This window comes from Monopterus albus, unplaced genomic scaffold (genome assembly GCF_001952655.1).
Source record: "Monopterus albus unplaced genomic scaffold, M_albus_1.0 scaffold186.1, whole genome shotgun sequence".
Taxonomy (NCBI): Eukaryota; Metazoa; Chordata; class Actinopteri; order Synbranchiformes; family Synbranchidae; genus Monopterus; species Monopterus albus.
The window spans coordinates 2,237,572-2,256,825 of NW_018128066.1; the positions used below are offsets into that span (position 1 = coordinate 2,237,572).

Sequence of the window (19,254 nt, forward strand, 5' to 3'; positions counted from 1 at the left end):
ACAGATAGTCAAGTGCTCAACAAATGAACTATGACCACAAGAGGGCAGATGGTGATCGTGAAAACAAGCTGTGCAAACCTGGTGCGTTCGTATTTCTACATCTGTCTCCTATAAAGCACTTGGCTTGTACCTGAACCCCTCCGATGTACATCTATCACTGCTGTCCAGTTCTCTGCTCTTTTCGACACACCAGAAGAAAGCAGGCAGACTGGGATTAAAAATTGGCTTCAGACTTATGGGGACATTTTTACTGATTAAAATAGGAAACGCTCTCTGTGTACACAAAATGCTATTACTTTCAGCGGGATGTTTGTTAATTTCATTCCTGCATAGTTTGACCGAGGCAAACTCAGCGCATCTACCGAGGATGATATTCACCGACAAAGGTATGAAATATCTTGCTTTTTATTTAGATTTATTTCACTTCATACCCAAGAGAAATGTTAAGGTGTTTACAATTTTGGCAGATGTGATTTTTTTTAACTAGGCTTCTTATTCACACAGAGGACATTGCGCACTCATTTTCAAGCTGGTCCATGACCTGCACAAATACTGTAAATAAACAAAAAGAGACAGGCTACATTCAAGGGGAAGCTTTGACTGTTTTCTTTAGAATGAAATGTTACTTAATTAATTTACAGTCCTGACACCCGACTCTAGGGAAACTGTGCTGTCATTTTTCACAATTTACAGCATAATACTGTGTACACAGGAGTTAATGTAGCAGTTGATGCTCTGAATCTCTTTGCTTCCGTAGTTCTACTGTCAGGAAGAGCACAAATGTTCAATGCATTCAATGCAAAACCTATGTAAATCAGTGAAAACTGTGGTCGTGAGGACAAGTTAGAGATAACGTTTTAGACAAATTCACTAGCCTCTGAATGTTTCTCTTCATAGAGACCAATATACAGCATTTCGCATTGTCAACAGTTTTAACAAAGATTAAAACTAAATTTAATGTTTTAAAGAGTACAAATGAAATTTAAAAGTTTAATTTACAGTAGTTCAACCTCATCACGAGTGAGCCTTGGGCGTCTGTGACCCTGTTGCTGGTTGACTGTCTTTCCTTAGACACCATAGGTACTGACCATTGCAGACCAGGAACACCCAACAAGACCTGGTGTCTGGGAGGTGCATGTCTGAGCTAAATTTTATGGTAATCCATCTAATAGTTATTGGGAAATTTCACTCAAAACAGTGTGATGACATTTGGGGAAAAACTCTGCAGATCACCAAAGTCATCTGGGAATCATGAAGAACTCTTGTGCCAAACCACCTGGTAGATGTTGATATGTTTCACTGTGATGGTGGCACTAGGGGAAAAGTCAGAGGATCCATCCTCTGGGAACACCCAGTGCATATGCACAGGCCTTGTTAATCATCTAGTATTTTTTATTTTAGAGATTACAATTAAAAGAGTACCTTTACCTGGACATGATGTACCTGTGTGGATTCTACTGGAAGATCAGCCTGACAATGTCACAGTTATTGGACAAACAACCGTGACCTCATACAACTTTCAAAACCCTGAGAAGGTAGTAAATAGCTGTATTACTACAGCAAACTCAATTACTGAATTGCTGCACTGAATGAATTGAAGTAAGCCTTACTTATTTATATTACTGTGGAGCAAAGTAATAGTTCTATGTTATTTCTCTTCACAGACTCTTCTAGAGAGGAAGGTGTTGTGGAAGCAATGCATCAACAGTTCTCCACAAGAAGTGAGCAGCGTAAAATGACTTTGTGACAAACAGAGCAGAGTAGCTGGGCTGTCGGTTAAATCTGATCTCTTGTCATTTAGGATTGCAGCTATAACATTACTGTGGTCCACAAGATGAAGAAGGCCAGCCAGGTGTTTGTGTGTGGAACCAATGACAGAGAAACAGTATGCTGCGACATGGTAGGACACTGCAAACAACCAAGTGATGTTGATTCAGGAAAAATGAAAGGATAGCTTCGAAGATTTTTTTGTCAGCCTGTACCTACAATTGAAGTCAGAAGTTTACATACACTTAGATTAAAGTCATTAAAACTGATTTTTTTTTTTTTTTTTTACCACCCCACAGATGTCATATTAACAAACTCTCATTTTGGCAAATCGGTTAGGACATGTACTTTATGCATGACACAAGTAATTTTTCCAACAGTACAGACAGATTATTTCACTTATAAGTCACCGTATCACAATTCCAGTGGGTCAGAAGTTTACATACACTTAGATTAAAGTCATTAAAACTGATTTTTTTTTTTTTTTTTTTTTTTTTTTTACCACCCCACAGATGTCATATTAACAAACTCTCATTTTGGCAAATCGGTTAGGACATGTACTTTATGCATGACACAAGTAATTTTTCCAACAGTACAGACAGATTATTTCACTTATAAGTCACCGTATCACAATTCCAGTGGGTCAGAAGTTTACATACACTCAGTTGACTTCCTTTAAACAGCTTGGAAGATTCCAGAAAATGATGTCATGGCTATAGAAGCTTCTGATATTTACATCATTTGAGTCAATAGGAGGTGTACCTCTTGTATATAAAAGGCCTATACTTCAAACTCGGTACCCTATTTGTTTAACATCTTGGGAAAATCAAGAGAAATCAGCCAAGTCCTCAGATAAAAGCAATGTGGACCTCCACAAGTCTGGTTCATCCTTGGAAGCAATTTCCAAATGCCTGAAGGTACCACATTCATCTGTACAAACAATACTACCCAAGTACAGGGTGCCCCATGAAAAAGTAGCCTGGCTCCAATACCACACTTTCTAGTGCACAGGCTACTTTTCTGTGGCCCACCCTATATAAACACCATGGGACAACACAGCCATCACACCGCTCAGGAAGGAGATGTCTTCTGTCTCCTAGAGATGGACGTACTTTGGTCCGAAAGGTACAAATCCCAGAAGAGCAGCAGAGGACATTGTGGAAACACTGGAGGAAACTGGTACCACTGGCACTATATCCACAGTAAAACGAGTCAGATATCGAGATAACCTGAAAGGCTGCTCAGCAAGGAAGAAGCTACTGCTCAAAGACCACCATAAAAAAGACAGAGTACGGTTTCCAGTTGCACATGGGGACAAAGAGCTTACTTTTTGGAGAAATGTCCTCTAGTCTGATGGAACAAAAATTTGGCTATAAAAACTGTTTGGCTATAAAGACCATCATTATGTCTGGAGGAAAAAGGGGGAAGCTTGCAAGCCAAAGAACACCATCCCAACCATGAAGCACGGGGGTGGCAGCATCATGCTGTGGGGGTGCTTTGCTACAGGAGGGGCTGGGGCTTCATCAACTGCAGGCACCGAGATTTGAATCTTCAACCTTCCAGTTGGAGACGACTGCTCTACCCACTGCGCCACTGTCGCCTCCCAAATAGATGGCATCATGAGGAAAGAAGATTATCTGGATCTATTGAAGCAACATCTCAAGGTCTTCCAAATGGACAATGACCCCAAGCAGACTTCCAAAGCTGTGGCAAAATGGCTTAAGGACAATAAAATCAAGGTACTGGAGTGGACACCACAAAGCCCTGACTTCATTTCAATAGAAAATATGTGGGAAGAGCTGAAAAAGCGTGTGCAAGCAAGGAGACCTACAAACCTGACTCAGTTCTGTCAGGAGGACAACTACTACTCTACTTTCGGCTGTTCCCGTTAGGGGTCGCCACAGCAAATCCGATTCGCATGTGTAAATTTGACACATTTTTACACCGGGTGCCCTTCCTGACACAACCCTTTATATTTATCCAGGCTTGGGACCGGCACAGAGGTTACTGGCGTGAAACCCTTGTGGCTAGATACACACTCACTCCTGGGGGCAATTTAGAGTCTCCAATCAACCTAAGCTGCATGTCTTTGGACTGTGAGAGGAAGCCGGAGTAGTTCTGTCAGGAGGAATGGACTAAAATTTCAGCAGCTTATTGTAAGAAGCGTTTGGAAGGCATCCCAAAATGTTTGACCCAGGTTGAACAGTTTAAAGGCAATACTACCAAATACTGACCGAGTGTACGTAAATTTCTGACCCACTGGGAATGTGATGAAAGAAATAAAAGCTGAAATAAATCTTTTTCTCTACTATTATTTTGAAAGTTCACATTTTTAAAATTAGGTAGTGTTTCTAAGTGACCTAAGACAGGGAATGTTTATAGGATTAACTGTCAGGAATTGTGAAAAACTTGAGTTTAAATCTATTTGGCTAAGGTCTATGTAAACTTCTGACTTTAGCTGTACCTGTAAGATTGTGGGCAAATACATATGCTTTTATCAGAACTCTGGTACATCGGCTCTCAATGTGCAAACAGTAAACCAGCATAAGGCTGTGTAATATAACAAAAATAAGCACTATTTACAAGCAACAGAAAGTGCAAACAATGCAGAATAAGCAGTATAAACAGACAGTAAACAATGCATACAAAAAAGGAATGTTCATTGAAATGAGATAAATAGGGATAAAACAGAGCACTTAGGAACTAGAGACCTATACGAGTCTGTATAATCTGTACAATGTATATATACAGGTATTGCATGGTTTATTGTCCAATCATATGGTCATTGGTTAAGTGTTCATGAGAGCGACAGCCGGGGGAAGAAACTGTCCCTGTCCCTGGTTGTCTTAGTGCACAGTGACCTGTAACACCATCCAGAGGGGAGGAGTTCAAACAGATTGTGTCCAGGGTATGAGGGGTCAGCAGTGATCCTCTTCGCCCTCCTTTTGACCTGTGCAGTGTACAGGTCCTCCATGGAGGGCAGGCTCACACCAATGACCTTTATGAACTGGTTATACTCAAACAACACAGATCACTTAGTGATAGAGAATAGTGGGGATATTTCAATACATACTGTGCTTTTTTTTGTAGAATTTATCAGACGACCCCCCCAAGTGCAGTCCCAGAATGGGGGACATACAAAACAGCATAAGTAGGTTTGTCATAAAGGAAGGAGAACCATCAGCCCTTATGGGTGAGTTTTTGTACACATAGGATTTTTAAATCTGATAATGAATTTTTGTTTTCTGATTCAGCAGTTTTTTATGATGACTTTAGACTTTGTTTTATCCTCAAGGACTAATTTGACTTCACCCAGAAAAGGTGTTCGCTGACCATCGGTGCTCATTTCAGTCCTCCTACCCTGCCTTAATCAACTCAACATTGTCTCATTGTTTCTTCTTGCTTCCCACTGCTTACACTAGTCAGACCAGACTCTAGTTTCTGGTATCAAAGCTAGTAGAGAAATACAGTAGCATGTTTCTCAGTGAGCGGTCAACACTGACATGAGAAACTTTTTTGTTTTCCCAGAATCAGCAGAAAGTGCAGATCTCTACATTACACGCTCTGGATCTCAGTCTCATGTTGGCATCCACAAGTTTGGAAAAAACAGGGTTGGACCATCAGACCATAATAAAGGTATATGCATGCCAATGCATTTCTGTAAGAACTTGAGAAGTTTCATTTGTTAAGTGATGATACCTTAATTTAAGGTAATGAATGAACAGTTAAGATCCTTAAATGATCATTATGGGTGGCACAGTGGCACTGTGGTTAGCGCTGTCACCTCACAGCAGGAAGGTTCCAGGTCTGAGCCCTGGCTGAACCGATGCCTTTTTGTTTGCATGTTCTCCCTGTGTCTGCTTGGGTTCTCTCCAGGTACCCTCTGCTTCCTCCCACAGTCCAAAGACATGCAGCTTATGTTGATTGGTGACTCTGAATTGCCTATAGGAGTGCATGTGTGTGTTTGTCTGTCTCTGTGTGTCAGCCCTGTGATAGACTGGCAACCTATCCAGGGTGTACCCTGCCTTTCACACCGTGTCAGCTGGAATTGGCTCCAGCCCCTCATGACCCTATTCAGGAATAAATGGTATAGATAATGGATGGATGGACGTTTATTATGTCCTAAGGCTACACACACAAAAAGCCACTTTGTTTTTTTGTGTTTAGAGCAGCACTATGTGGGTCTGATATTCAGCAGACGGACAAACGACTCTTCCCAGGACAAAGTTTATGCCTTCTATAAGGAGAGAAACAATGACCCAGGCTTGTACAGTGGCATGTGGCTACCTTTTGTGACCCAGGTTTGCATGGTAAGTCCTGATTAATTAAATAATGTTAGAAAAGTGTATTATGAGGAAGTGATCGATCCTTTGGCTGTGCATTGCTTCTAGGCAGATATTGGTGGTCCTAAGAACCAACTGCAGTTTAAGTGGACTTCCCAGATGTACACGAGGCTCTTCTGCGGAGACACTAAGAGCAAACAGCATTTTTCTGAACTGGTAGATGTGGCCACAGTGCATGCAGACCGATGGCAGGACACCAGAGTTTATGCACTCTTCAGAAATGAATGGTAGGATTCTGCCATCATTCAAGCAATAACTGATTGAATATTGAAAGGTTTTACTCAAGCAAGAACACTGCTAACTTAATCAATATTATGAGTGTGATCAAAGTTGGAATGAGAGGAATTACCCTAGGAAGCAGGGTCATAACTTAAGCATTTGCCTAATCAAATTTTGCTCTTTTTTGTTATATTTGACTTGGACACTTTTCAGCATCATAAGATTATAGTCAGCCACATGATGTAAAGTGAAATGCTGACTGACTTGGCTGCTATGCTATCTGGTCTTCATGTACAGTAATAAAGCCATTACTTTATCAACCAGTTTCACCAAACAAAAATATATAAACTCAAACCATCAGACTGTACAGGTGGTTGCATACACAAACATAAAATGAGGGATATGTTATTTCTTTAGATAAAAAATGGCCAAACCACTGTAGATCAGCTTGTCTGTGCTTTGAGGATTATGTTCTTTCTCATTTGTCAGAATAGATAACATTTTTTGCTTCCTCTTGTTTTTGTTGGGGCAGAAGAAGAGTTTAGTTTGGTTCCTTTTCCTAACCTAAACTCTGTCTGCTAAGCTATCTCACCGTTTTTATTTCTCAGCATAGATAACATCGTTATTGACCTCACAGTTTGTTCTCTGTGTAGACCTGCTGAAATCTGTGTCTCTCTGCAGGGGAATGAGTGCTGTGTGCGTCTACATCATACAAGATATTGACCACGTCTTCACAACCTCCCCGTTGAAAAGTGACGGCACAGACAAAACCAAGAAAAGGCCTAGGACAGTATGTCTCAGTCAGACTGATCAGATGTGAAGAATGTAACAACTGGTCTTCTCACACATGATTCCTGTTATTATTATGGCTGCAATCTTTCAAACCATAAGTTTAAATATAGTTACAAAGCACAGGATGCTAATTAATCCTTAGTGATAAGCATGACAATCTTTTTATTGATAAATCAGCATAACTTCACATTTTCTGAGATTTGCCTAATATTTTAGATTAAGTCCATTGTCATATTTTGTAGTTGCTTTAAACTCACCAGTGGTGTTACAAAGATACCAAATAACTGCATTAATAGTGTTCTCTTATTAATGGTTCTTTTATCAAAGCAAATATTTCTAGAAATTCCCCACTTTTACATCCCCAGTGGTAGCATAAAAAAGATACTCTGGCAGATGGCTATGCCGTCCCATCTTAGTGTGAACCTGAAGTGCATATTTGAGACCTCTTTTACAAGATTCTGATTTTAAAACAAGTCAGCTGGAAACTTTAAAAGGTAAGCCAGCAATTTGATCCCACAGTACATGAAGTTAATGTTAGATCAGTTAGTTAGCTACTGTAGCTACAGCTGGTAAAGTCTGCTCACAACAGTTGTCATTTGAGCTGTCAAAACTGATCATCTGTTGCTAGAAATGAGAAGCCTGTCAGTGTTTACCTCCATCTAAACTCAAGGGAGCCATTGTTTCAGAAGTTACTCTGTTTTGAGTACATCAGTCACCATTATAATTGTCAAGTGCAAATATGCTGTGTCAGAGAAACTTTTAAAGCTGTATTAACAGCAACTAAGTGGGGTGGGACTTAGTGAGCTGTTGTGCAGCTATTCTAAAACATGCATTTTTTTCCTTCAGTGCATTAAAGACAGCACTTTGACGCCTTCAGAGGCCCTGAGAATCACTTCGGAGATGGAGCAGTGGGTCCAACCTATGAACAACTCTGGTCCACTTCTCTTTAATCACCACAACTACACTCACATCTATGTTGACAGCTCCCAGTACAAGCAGAACTATCACCACATAGTTCTGTTTTTGTCTCTAAGTGAGTAATACAGTAATTTACTATGAACAGGGAAGTTGAGAAAGAATTCTGCACTCTATATTGGGCTACATTTGATTACTCAGGCAGTTTTCCTTAAATAGCTTGGAGAAAATCAACTAAATTCAAAGTTTAACATAGAGTAGCAGCTGAAACAGAAGTACTGAAGTACTAGGCTGCAGAAGCCTACAGTAGGTGTGTGGTGAAACCCAGTTGGGGGGTCAAACCAAAAAGGTTTCCTGTATGAATTGCACAACCTAAAATTTACCCCTTGAATGCCAAGTAGAAATGTAGTACAGTTTTGTAGTAGAAGTTGGCTTGAATTTAACACAAAAGTCCCAGATTTCAACCTCTTCCTAGAAAGTTATACTGTGGAGTAAATTTATCTTGGCCTCTTAAAAATGTGCATATAGAAGAAAGTGAAGAAATACCTTTTTTGTGTGTGCTTTTTGTTTATTTTTTGTTTTGTTTTGTGGTTTTTTGGGGTGTAATGCTTTCATATGACTGACCCACCTCCAGCTCTAGACAGCTCCAGAAACAGGCCTTTGGTTTTAGGAATATTGTTATTTCCCAAGAACCAAAAATGCATCATGTAAAAAATGGGTTATCAGTTGTTTTATTTGACCTCTCATAACTCATGTAACTCTTATATATCATACATCACTCTTGCACTCTTTGATAACCACTCAATTTGTGTGTTCAGACAGGTTTCAGTGATTAATTATCCTCCTTCTTGTGCCTTTTAACAGATAATGGAGCAATTCATAAGATGATGCAAAATAAAACTCAAGCCTTCATCATCACAGAGTACCGACCTTTCAACCATCATACTCACATCCTCAGTATGACCCTACATCCCTCCTCGGTGAGTCAGTGCTGCCTACACAACCACTCTGACTACCAAGATACAAGCGTAGGAGAATGGAATGTACTATTCATACAGTGAAAAGTAAAATGGTAGTACTACTTAGGACCACATGACTTGCATCTTTGGATCAAGCTGAACCTTTTTCTCAGAACATTGGTCTTTTTAGAAACAGTCCAGTACAATTAGAAAACCTGTGCTCTGTGTATCATTGCAGAGGAAGCTCTATGTGAACTCCAGAAGTGAGCTGGTCCAACTGGATGTGACAAACTGTGTCCAGTATGGCCACAGCTGTGAGGACTGTGTCTTAGCCAGTGATCCTTATTGCGGTTGGAACGGCACCCACTGCATCCCTGAGACACAGTAAGACTACAGAACTTGATGTACCCAGACATCTGTAATCTCAGTTCAAATCCAAATATAAATTCTTCATTTCGCATCCATAGATTTTACATTTAGCACCTTCAGCTTTGATTTGCTAAGGGTGCACTCTAGAGTTTTCTTGTAAACAAACAAAGATTACGTGAAGTGTTTCTCACCGTTTTCTTGTGCCTAGGCTTAAGATCTAACAAAGTTTGCACTTTTTGCATGAAAATGGTGGTGGAAATGTATATTGCATTGTTTTTGTACACATGGGGATCCATTCATAAAAATATTGCTCCTTAGCACTACTAATGGCCAAAAACCTCAAAGGATATCTTTTATTTATACAGATACAATGCCACAGACCTGTGGCACCTGGGCAGACAGGCCTGACCCATAGTGGGTGCAATTCCCCTAATTGCATCTGTGGTTTCCTCACTTGCAATTTTTCTTTGCGTTTTAGTCCCACTGATGTGAGACAAGAAAAGATGCAAAGACAAACTGCAAGGAAAGAGGAACCAAGGAAATGTTTTAACTGATATGAGACGTCCTTTCTCCAATCTTTCTTGTGAAGCACCCAATCACAACATGATTTCTGATAAATTGGTGCGTCAGTCTGTAACAGACTTTTGGGAAGGATATATTCCTGTTTCTTCGGTTATAGCTCCTCCAAGTAGCCTCCTTGCTCCTCAGAGAAGAAATAAAGAGCTTTGAGACATCCTTCATCATGGTGGACTGGAATGACTTCTGGGTTGAGCGAAGATCAAGGATTGAGAAATAATAAAATAAGGGAACTGAGATTCACCTCTGGTGTTTTAACATCAACCCTCTTTAATCGTGCTCAACTAGGTGGGTACAGGTTAGCCTCTGTTACCATCTGTTCCTACCATACGGGGGTAACCGTGCTGACCTGGGCTCAGTTGGCCCTGTGTATGAAGGCCACATATGCTAACCCCTGGACATAGGAATAAAGCTTAACACACTCACACTAAGGTGGCATATTTGAAACATATTAAAGCTCCAAACACTCCTTGAGGTTTTATGATGGAGATATTCACTCAGTAATTGACTACCATGAAGCTGAACAGACCTCCCTCTTTCTAGTTATTAATTCAGGATAAGACCCCCATGGGCACCGACAGCGATGGCGACAGTGGTTACTCGCGCTCTCGTGTTTGTTGTTTTTCTTTGTTTTCTTAGCCTTTTGCAACTCATCCCGGATTACTTTTACCAGAGAAGAACTGTTAAATATCGGACAACTCACACCAAACTACCTTCCACGGATTTTTGTGAATGAAGAATGCTGTATGGACTTTCTGACCGGAGGCGCAGCAGCGATATAGGGGACCTGGAAAAAACGCCGCCGCCGTGGAAAACGCTCTGGCGCTTTGGTGAGGTTACAGAGGGGAACTCGGACCGCACTCCCATCTATTCACCTGGCTAATCTCCGCTCCCTGGTCAACAAAATGGATGAAATTCTTCTCGTTAGCGGGACTAACTCTGACTTTGCATGCTCTACTGCTTTGTGCTTCACGAAGACCTGGTTCAGCGACTCGATCGCGGTCAGTGCGATTCAAGTACCGGCCTTCTAGGTGTTCAGAGCGGATTGCATAAAGAAGATGTCCGGGTAAACGAGAGGAGATGGAATCTGATTCTACATAAATGAAAGTTGGTGCACAGATGTCACAGTGCTACAGAGGACATGTACCGCAGACCTAGAGTCTCTTGTTATCAACTGCAAACCCTTTTACTCTCCCCGTGAATTCAACAGTTTCATGCTAATGGGAGTGTACATAACACCGCAGGCTAATGCTAGCGCGCTACGGCTCCTAGCAGAACTGATAACTAGCCTGGAGCTAGAACATCCTGACTCTCCACTCATTGTTCTAGGGGACTTTAACAGAGCAAATCTCACCCACGAACTGCCCAAATACAGACAGCACGTCACCTGTCCCACCAGGGACAAAGCCACACTGGACCACTGCTACACAACAATAACAGATGCCTATTGTTCTGTCCCCCACAGCCCTCGGACTCTCAGATCACTGTATGGTCCATTTTATTCCAACCTACAGGCAGAAACTTAAAGCTGCAAAGCCTGTGGTCAAAACAGTGAAGAGCTGGACTGAGGAGGCTAAGTCAGAACTACAGGCCTGCTTTGACTGAACAGACTGGAGTGTATTTGAGTCTGCAGCTACAGACCTGGACCAACTCACTGACACTGTGACACCTTATATCAGCTTCTGTGAGGATGTGTGTGTGCCCAAAAAGTCCTTCTGCACATACAACAACAACAAGCCCTGGTTCACAGCAAGACCCAAGCAGCTTTGTCGTGCCAAAGAGGAGGCTTACAGGTGTGGGGACAGGACTCTGTACAGCCAGACCAGGAATACACTGTCAAGGGAGATCAGAGCAGCAAAGAGGAGCTACTCTGACCCCTCATCTGTGTGGGGGAGCCTGAAAACCATCACTGGCTATATTTTATAGGGTTCTGGTCAGTAGTCTTTGTCCTCTCATCCAACCAGATGCCGCAGTTTGCAGTTAATACCTTATTTGGCATGCAAAGTCATGTTGTTCTGAAGTTTTGCATATTTTTTTACTGTCACAGCTCAAGCCTACTGCCTGTAACCGGCCTCTGCCCCACTGTGATCCAGCCTTGGATTCTACTTCTCTTTTCTTAGAAACTAAACCATCTGAATACATAACAAAAATACAAGAAACTCACATCTGACTGAAATATCAAAATTCCATCATTGCTTTTAACAGAACAATCAGAATCACACACTAGTTTCACACAAAACTATCAATGCCTTAAAATCAAAACATAAATCTTTATATTTTGAATACTTTACTTTGACTAAACATTGATTAGACACCGATCAAACAATTATCAGTCAAATCTTTACTTTTAGGCTCAAAACCATCATTTTTACATCCTTAATAAGCTGTGTGTCTTTTCTCTGTGTCACATACACGAACTTTTGTAGTTCCTCATTTCAACAGGGCTGTGTGTCTACTGTATTTCCTCTTTTCTGTGACTCTGCCTTTTTCACTCTGTGAGATGTAAATCACTTTTCCCCGTTCTTTTAATACAATCATTTCACATTTTATTCTTAACATATTCACTAATGATTATTTCAACACACATAAATCATCTTATGATTATCTTTACTTATTAAAAGCTTAACTTTCTAAGCATTCTGCCATAGCATTTTAATAATAATTCCTTTGTCTTCTCCAACCTCCCCTGGAACTTCCTCTTTCTCAGCCTTCTCTGTTTCTTGGTTCTCTCTGGGACCCGTATTTACAGCCTCGCTGACACCTGCTTCTGCCCAGGGCCAAGTGGGACCAAGTCCTGCCTTTAACAGAGCCAGCTCATCAAGACACGATTGGTTGAAATGTTCTAAGGGAAGTCCTTACACATTCAGCTGTCACTTTTTTATCAGTAATTTCACTGCAGCAGGATTTGAAAATTGAGTCTCTCACTTGGTTGTCTGATAAGGGGTCAAAATAATGCCTAGCACCAAGGGCTCCATGTTGCAAGCTAGTAACACCACACTGACACCATAAATCATGTCGCTTCTCAGTGGCTGTTGCCACCCACACAATCAAGATGCAGAAGATCATCATGTTTTATGGTGCAGTGGAAACGCAGCCGCACTAACATGGGAGCAGCTAAGCACTGCTCTGCCATGCTGGTCAGTGAGGGTCTGCGCAGACTCTGTGTGGATGTCCATATGCAGGCCACAAATTTGTGTCCATGTGGATGGTACCACAATGCTTGGAAACCGTCAGTGTACACAGACAGAAGGAAGACCCTTAATCTGAACTATGGATAGGAACACGTATGCATCCCTTGCCTGTGTCTGTGTCTGCATATGCACCAGGGTTTGCACAAATCACGTCTGTCCCTTTACAATGGTGATGTAAATCATGATACTAAAATCTTTAGCACCCAAGTGTCCAGAAGTGTTGACTATGGGTAGATCTTTGTTAAATTCATTGTAATGACATGTAACTAAAATACCAAAATATGCAAGAGCTTCTTACTTATATGACTTATTTACTGCCAGTGAATTTTAATTCTGGTCTATTATTGACACAAGTGACTAGATGCTAAATTCAGATTGTAAACATGTTTGTTTCCTCAAAACAAATGATTGCATCAGAGCTTCAAACAATCAAAAACAAAGAAACAAATAGTACAAGCATGAAATCATCGCTAATTTTCTCAAAAACCTTAAACACAAATCCAAATACTCAAACTAAAATCACAAAACCTCTGACTCGTCTGGCAAAATCAAACAATTGCTTCCAAACCATGTCACCAGCACTCAAAATCAAACAATGCTTTCAGATCATACACACACAAGTCAATCATATACACACTGCAGCTCAGTCATTGGACACTACATCAAAAATGGGGAACACAGCATCCAGGACATGTAGTTACAACAAAAAATAGTTTATTGTATATAGTAAAAAACACAAAACAAAAGAAGTCACACCTAAGTATGGTGAATTTACCAAAAACCATGTTACGATCAAAAAGAAGAAGAAGAAGAAAAAAAAACACATCAGAAAGATTATTCTGCCTCAGGATCACATCTTTGAGCTGGGCCCAGCCAGAGGGCTTCATCTATGTCACAGGCAATGTTGTCCCTTCCCAGGCAATGGGCAAAAAAACCCTCTGATGTGGCGGATCCAGCCTTGACAAGACTGCACGTCTATGTCACTGCAGGCCAGTTCCATTGCCTGTAAGAGATTTTCCTTGCTATATGCACTCTTCCTCTACCTCTCATATTGTTATCCATAGGCCTTTAATACAACAGCTTTTACTGTAGCATAGCCCGTACTGTCTGCTGGACTTAATGCAGAACAGGTTTTTTAGCTTCATCATTAAAACACACTGAAGCAACAAATACCATACAAATACCAAAAATACCAAATACAATCAAATCTGCCATTCACTCGAACAAGGAGAAAACTGTGTCTGCGTCACAACAAGAAAAAGGTTTGCAGTGTACCCTGCTTGAACATTCAGACAACTTCCCCTTAGTCAGGTGCCATCTGTACAGTTTCAGTTCTAGTCTAGTTTGTTCTGTTTTGAAATAAAAATGTTTCCAGTTGCCCCAGTTGCAGCATCACTACCTTTTTTGTTGTGTACCATCTAACCCTGCCTTAACATAACTATGCTGAATCCTTTCAAAATAAGTTTCATATTTTCTTTCAAACATTTATTTCTAATCTTAGTATTATACTGTTCAGTTATTTTCAAAAGTTAATCTTAGTGCACTGACTGAGAATGTGATCAGAAAAAGAGAAGCTGCTGTCAAAATTTGACCTGCTAATGATGAAATGGAAGCTAAACTTTACAGCCCACATTCAAAGGTTCCTTCCACTTTGTGTAAAACATGGTGTAGGAAAGCACCTAAAAATATGGAGAGTCCCCCCCACCTAATCAAACAACTTAGCTAATCAAATTTAACCCTATGGTCTTTGGGCACTCACATGTGGGGGCCACTTCCAGTGTGCACTCTAAACCAGTGGGTTGAAGGAAGCAACCAGCAGCCTTGGCAGCTCTCCCAGAGTCCCAGAGATGTCCTGAGCAAGCTCCACATTGACCACCTACCAAGAATTTATAAAGGTGGACCCTCTAAACAGGAGCCACCACTGTACCTAACAGAGGGAAAACACCTTCAAACTATGACTGTCCCCTTCCAGTCTACACAACAGCAAATTTGGAATGTTGGAAAGGCTGTTCAAGCAGGGACAACTAGTGCTGTCCCCAAAACAAATCACCAAAAGCCCCAAACAAATCAAACAAAAACAAACTAAAAGCTGAATTTCCTATCCAATTGCACCAGTAACACAGAGAGGAAATCTGAGTACTTACAGTAACACTCTCAGGAAGCAACAGTCCCAGCCAAACGATTACTAATTTAGAGCTACCAAGTATTGAGCCAAATTCCAGTCTAAAATCAAGATAAGCTAACATTGTGTCACAGCCCAGGCCCATGCACATAAAGTTTTATTGTAAAGCCATTGAAAATAAAGTCCTTTTATCTTTATCTGTGGGTTCACAAGAAGTATTAGGAGCCTGAATCCATTGTGAGTGTGTATTGTAACAGTTGTGTATGTGGTGTAAAACACTGAGCCAAGTGCTGTGCCTTATGACATACAGTACATTAAACTGCTGACATTGCAGATACTAATTCCATCATGTGTGTGAATAATGGTGTTGAATTTATAGTGTTTGCTGTTACAAGAATCTCCAGGTTTACTAACACTCATTGTCTTTATTGTGCCTTTCCTTTTGACAGTGGCACGCTGCACAATGTGGCCACAAGGACCTGTTCCATCTCCCCGAACCTAGAAGGTATGAGGATATCTTAGGTTACTGTGCAGGTGTATTCACAAAGAGTAGTTTGACACACTTTATAAGTCATGCTGAAACAACTTCAATATGTTTTAGAATGGGCGCAGATACACCAGTGTTTTCCATGGTTTAACACAAACATTAACTACAAGCTAATTTCATGTGGCTGATTTCAACAGATGTATCCTAAATCATCAAAAGTGTCTGCCTAACGCAGATTCAAAGGGGTAAATGAGTAAAGGCATGATTTGTGAAAATCTGAACCATTCAACAAAAAAGCAAAGTCTATTTCCCAAAATCTCAAACTATTCCATTAAAGCCCCTGAAACACTGATTAATGTTGTTATTCTGCTGGGGCATCACATTCCTATTACATCCATTGTCATTCTGTACAGGTTGAACAATTATTGTGCAAGACTGTAACAATGGGGTTTGCTTGGAGAGAGAATATTCTAGATCAGTGTTTCCTTTGTGGTCTCATATCACCAGCAACCTAACAAGATGGTGTTGGATCAGAAACTGGTCACAGCACTACTCCGGCCCGGCGTAATTGATGTGGCCCGCGGGCCTTGAGATTGACACGTATGGTCTAGACCAATAACACCAAGCAACCATAAGAGAAATGAGAACCTTTCCACAAGGCTTGTCATGGTCCAGTTGAAACAGGAAACCAGTCTGGTTAAATAAAGAGAAAACAAATGCAACTAAATCAACATCCTTCCTAAAGGTAACAGTCCTTCTGTTCTTTCCTCAGCATTTAGATATCCCACTGATACATATGCAGACAAGGATGTGGACAGCATCACACTTCCCTCTGAGTCCAAGTATTTCCTCCAGTGCCCAATGTCATCCCATCATGCCCAGTATACCTGGTATCACCATGAAAACTCCATATCCTGCAGCTTGAAGGAACACAACTGCCTACTTCTGATCAACAGCATGGGTCCTGAGCAGGAGGGAATTTACAAATGTGTGTCGGAGGAGATGGGCTACACAAAAGTCCTGGCAGTGTACCGATTAGCACTGAGCAACAAGACGGCAAGCCGATCATCTAGGCCTCTGGTTTGGGTTTGGCTGCTGGCTGTTCTGATTAAGCATTTGTCCTGTTAGCTCCCTATGATGTGAATATTGTGGTATGTGTCTCATGTCTTTACTAGCACAATAGCACATAAACAGAATGTAGGCTTTAACCGGTGATGATGCAATAGCTTGTATTAATAATTCCATTATAAACAATCTCAATGCAAAGTTACACAGAGCCCCAGACTGTGCCTCTCGTGTATTATTGCATCCAGTACAGTCAGAGTGAAGGATAGTAGATCAAGAAAAGACATCATTTTGCTTGTTTTGTACAACAGCAGAAAAGGTACTTGCACATTATTTAAGACAATCAAACAAATTAAATAAAGGTAATGAATAATGACAAATGTATGTGATATTAAAACTTTTAAAATTTGGCTACTATGTTATACAAATTGAGCAAGAAGCATAAAGCTGAGACTTGAGAAATCTAAACTACTTTCAAAGATGTTCAGTGAACTTCAGGAGTTTTGAAAGGTTGCCACCACAGATTATTTTTCAGAAAACCGGATGCTGCATTGGGCTGTCCAAAACAATTGCAATTTCCGATCTTATACCACAGCACCTCAGACTCTCTTGGGTTGCAACAGAGTGTTCAGTATGTCAAGATCAAAATAGCTTGGTCATAGTGGGAGAATCTGCAGAGGTGTTGTTGAAGGTGCTAGGTTGAGACATTTGTTCCAGTCCAATTTTAGTCAGAGTTTATCTTGGTTGAGAGTCAATGCGTGTGAAAATTAGTATGAAAAACACGGGACAGCAAAAGGCAGCAGCAGCATGCCACAGTGCCAAATGTTTGTTTATATCAATTAAACCACTATGGCATTCAAGAAAAACATCCACCTGACCTGTATTTGTTGCTTTTACTTACTGTAAATGCCAATTAAGCATTTTGTTTTCAATGTGTTTAATAGGATGGCTTGTTTGAACTTAAGATAAAATTGGATAATGTGAGGCGTGTTTTATTTTTTTGAAGACTAATAAAAATATATTTCATTGTATGAAATGTATTATGCATTAATGTATCAAAATAAGCATGTGCACATGGATCTTCGCTGTTTTGGAAAAACAGAAAAGACTACCTTCAACTTATTGGTATACAATATTTGTATCAAAAGGTGCTACTATCTGATTGGTCAAAAACTGTTGGGGAGGAGCCGTGGTTTAGACTTAACTCTCCCGTTATTGGTCCTTCAGTCCGTCCGTCCTCCTACGTCCTTTCTGCTCCAATCGTAGAGGACAGCGCCCTAGGAAGGGGAGGAATACTTAATACTGCCTTAATTTGTTTCTAACTAACTGCTCCGTATTAGGCATTGCTTTCCTTAATGCACCTTATTGGATAAAGCAACACAATGATTAGTGTTCACTGTAAGATAAATATCTGAAATATAACTCCGCCTATTTTTAAAAGGTTACTAATTTTTTCTCACTTACCTTTAGTGGTAATTATCCTTACAGACAGCTTAGGGTTTAGTTGATAAATACATCTCTTACATTTCTCCACCCCCAAAACAATGGCGGTCCATGTCCTTGTAGACCACATGTGTCAAACTCAAGGCCCGTATAGGCTCTATTTTATTATAAAGCCTTTTTTGGTTCTTTCAAACCAGGAACTCCGAGGGACGACTCAGACCACTTGGATATATAAAAAAATATAACCGTGCAGGTTTATTCAAGGATCACAGGCAAAATTAACATTACAAGTCCAGAGATCTTCCAACCCCCAGGCTGCCCAAGCAGCCCGGAAGCAGAAAAGACCCCGAACCTAGAATTGCTATACAATATCATCACTTAGTTGGCTCGCCCCCTCCTCCACAGAAACGTCAACCGAGACGTCTCTCTCTCACCAGCTTTGCAGCTGGCTCTGTCAATAGTCACAACATGAAGAAAACAATGTGTGTGAATGTTGATTATGCGGTGTGTAGCTAAAAACACTGTAACACAACAATTCACATTAAGAAAAATATTATGGTTACTTTTACCGTCATAATAACATTTATCCCTGACTGCAGCCTTTCTCTGCTTTAACTAACCTTGGCCTAGCTGCAGTCTTGCAGAACTCATCAGAATAAACTGAGCATTTAACAGCCTGAGGAAGACATCCTGGGTACACTAACATTTTCTAATATAACAGATCTCTAATCACTATCTATCTTTAAGAAAATACCTAACACCCGCTTTCAGCTTTTTCCCGTTTTAGGGGTCACCACAGCGAATCGTTACACTGACGACTGGCATGTTGACATTTGGCACGTGTTTTACGACGGATGCCCTTCCTCATGCAACCCTGATTCGGTGAAAGCGCTTGCACTTTAACCACTAGCCCACCAGGGAAGACCACAAAATACAAATCCCATAATGCAGCGCACCAGCTGCCTTACCGAACGATAGGCTACCTGCGATCATTCCTGCGTCAATT

General features: G+C 40.7%; 1 protein-coding gene across 1 annotated transcript; it reads left to right on the forward strand.

Annotated features, from left to right (window-relative positions):
- Positions 1-109: 109 nt before the first annotated feature.
- On the forward strand, positions 110-17,834 carry LOC109969936 (semaphorin-7A). The gene is made up of 14 exons (XM_020617167.1): positions 110-386; positions 1,402-1,535; positions 1,665-1,721; positions 1,802-1,900; positions 4,858-4,960; positions 5,296-5,403; positions 5,935-6,077; positions 6,159-6,337; positions 7,011-7,119; positions 7,968-8,154; positions 8,901-9,016; positions 9,234-9,379; positions 15,703-15,758; positions 16,513-17,834. Exons 1-14 carry the CDS (start codon positions 236-238, stop codon positions 16,866-16,868), a joined length of 1,944 nt encoding a protein of 647 aa, XP_020472823.1. The 5' UTR covers positions 110-235; the 3' UTR covers positions 16,869-17,834.
- Positions 17,835-19,254: the final 1,420 nt, after the last annotated feature.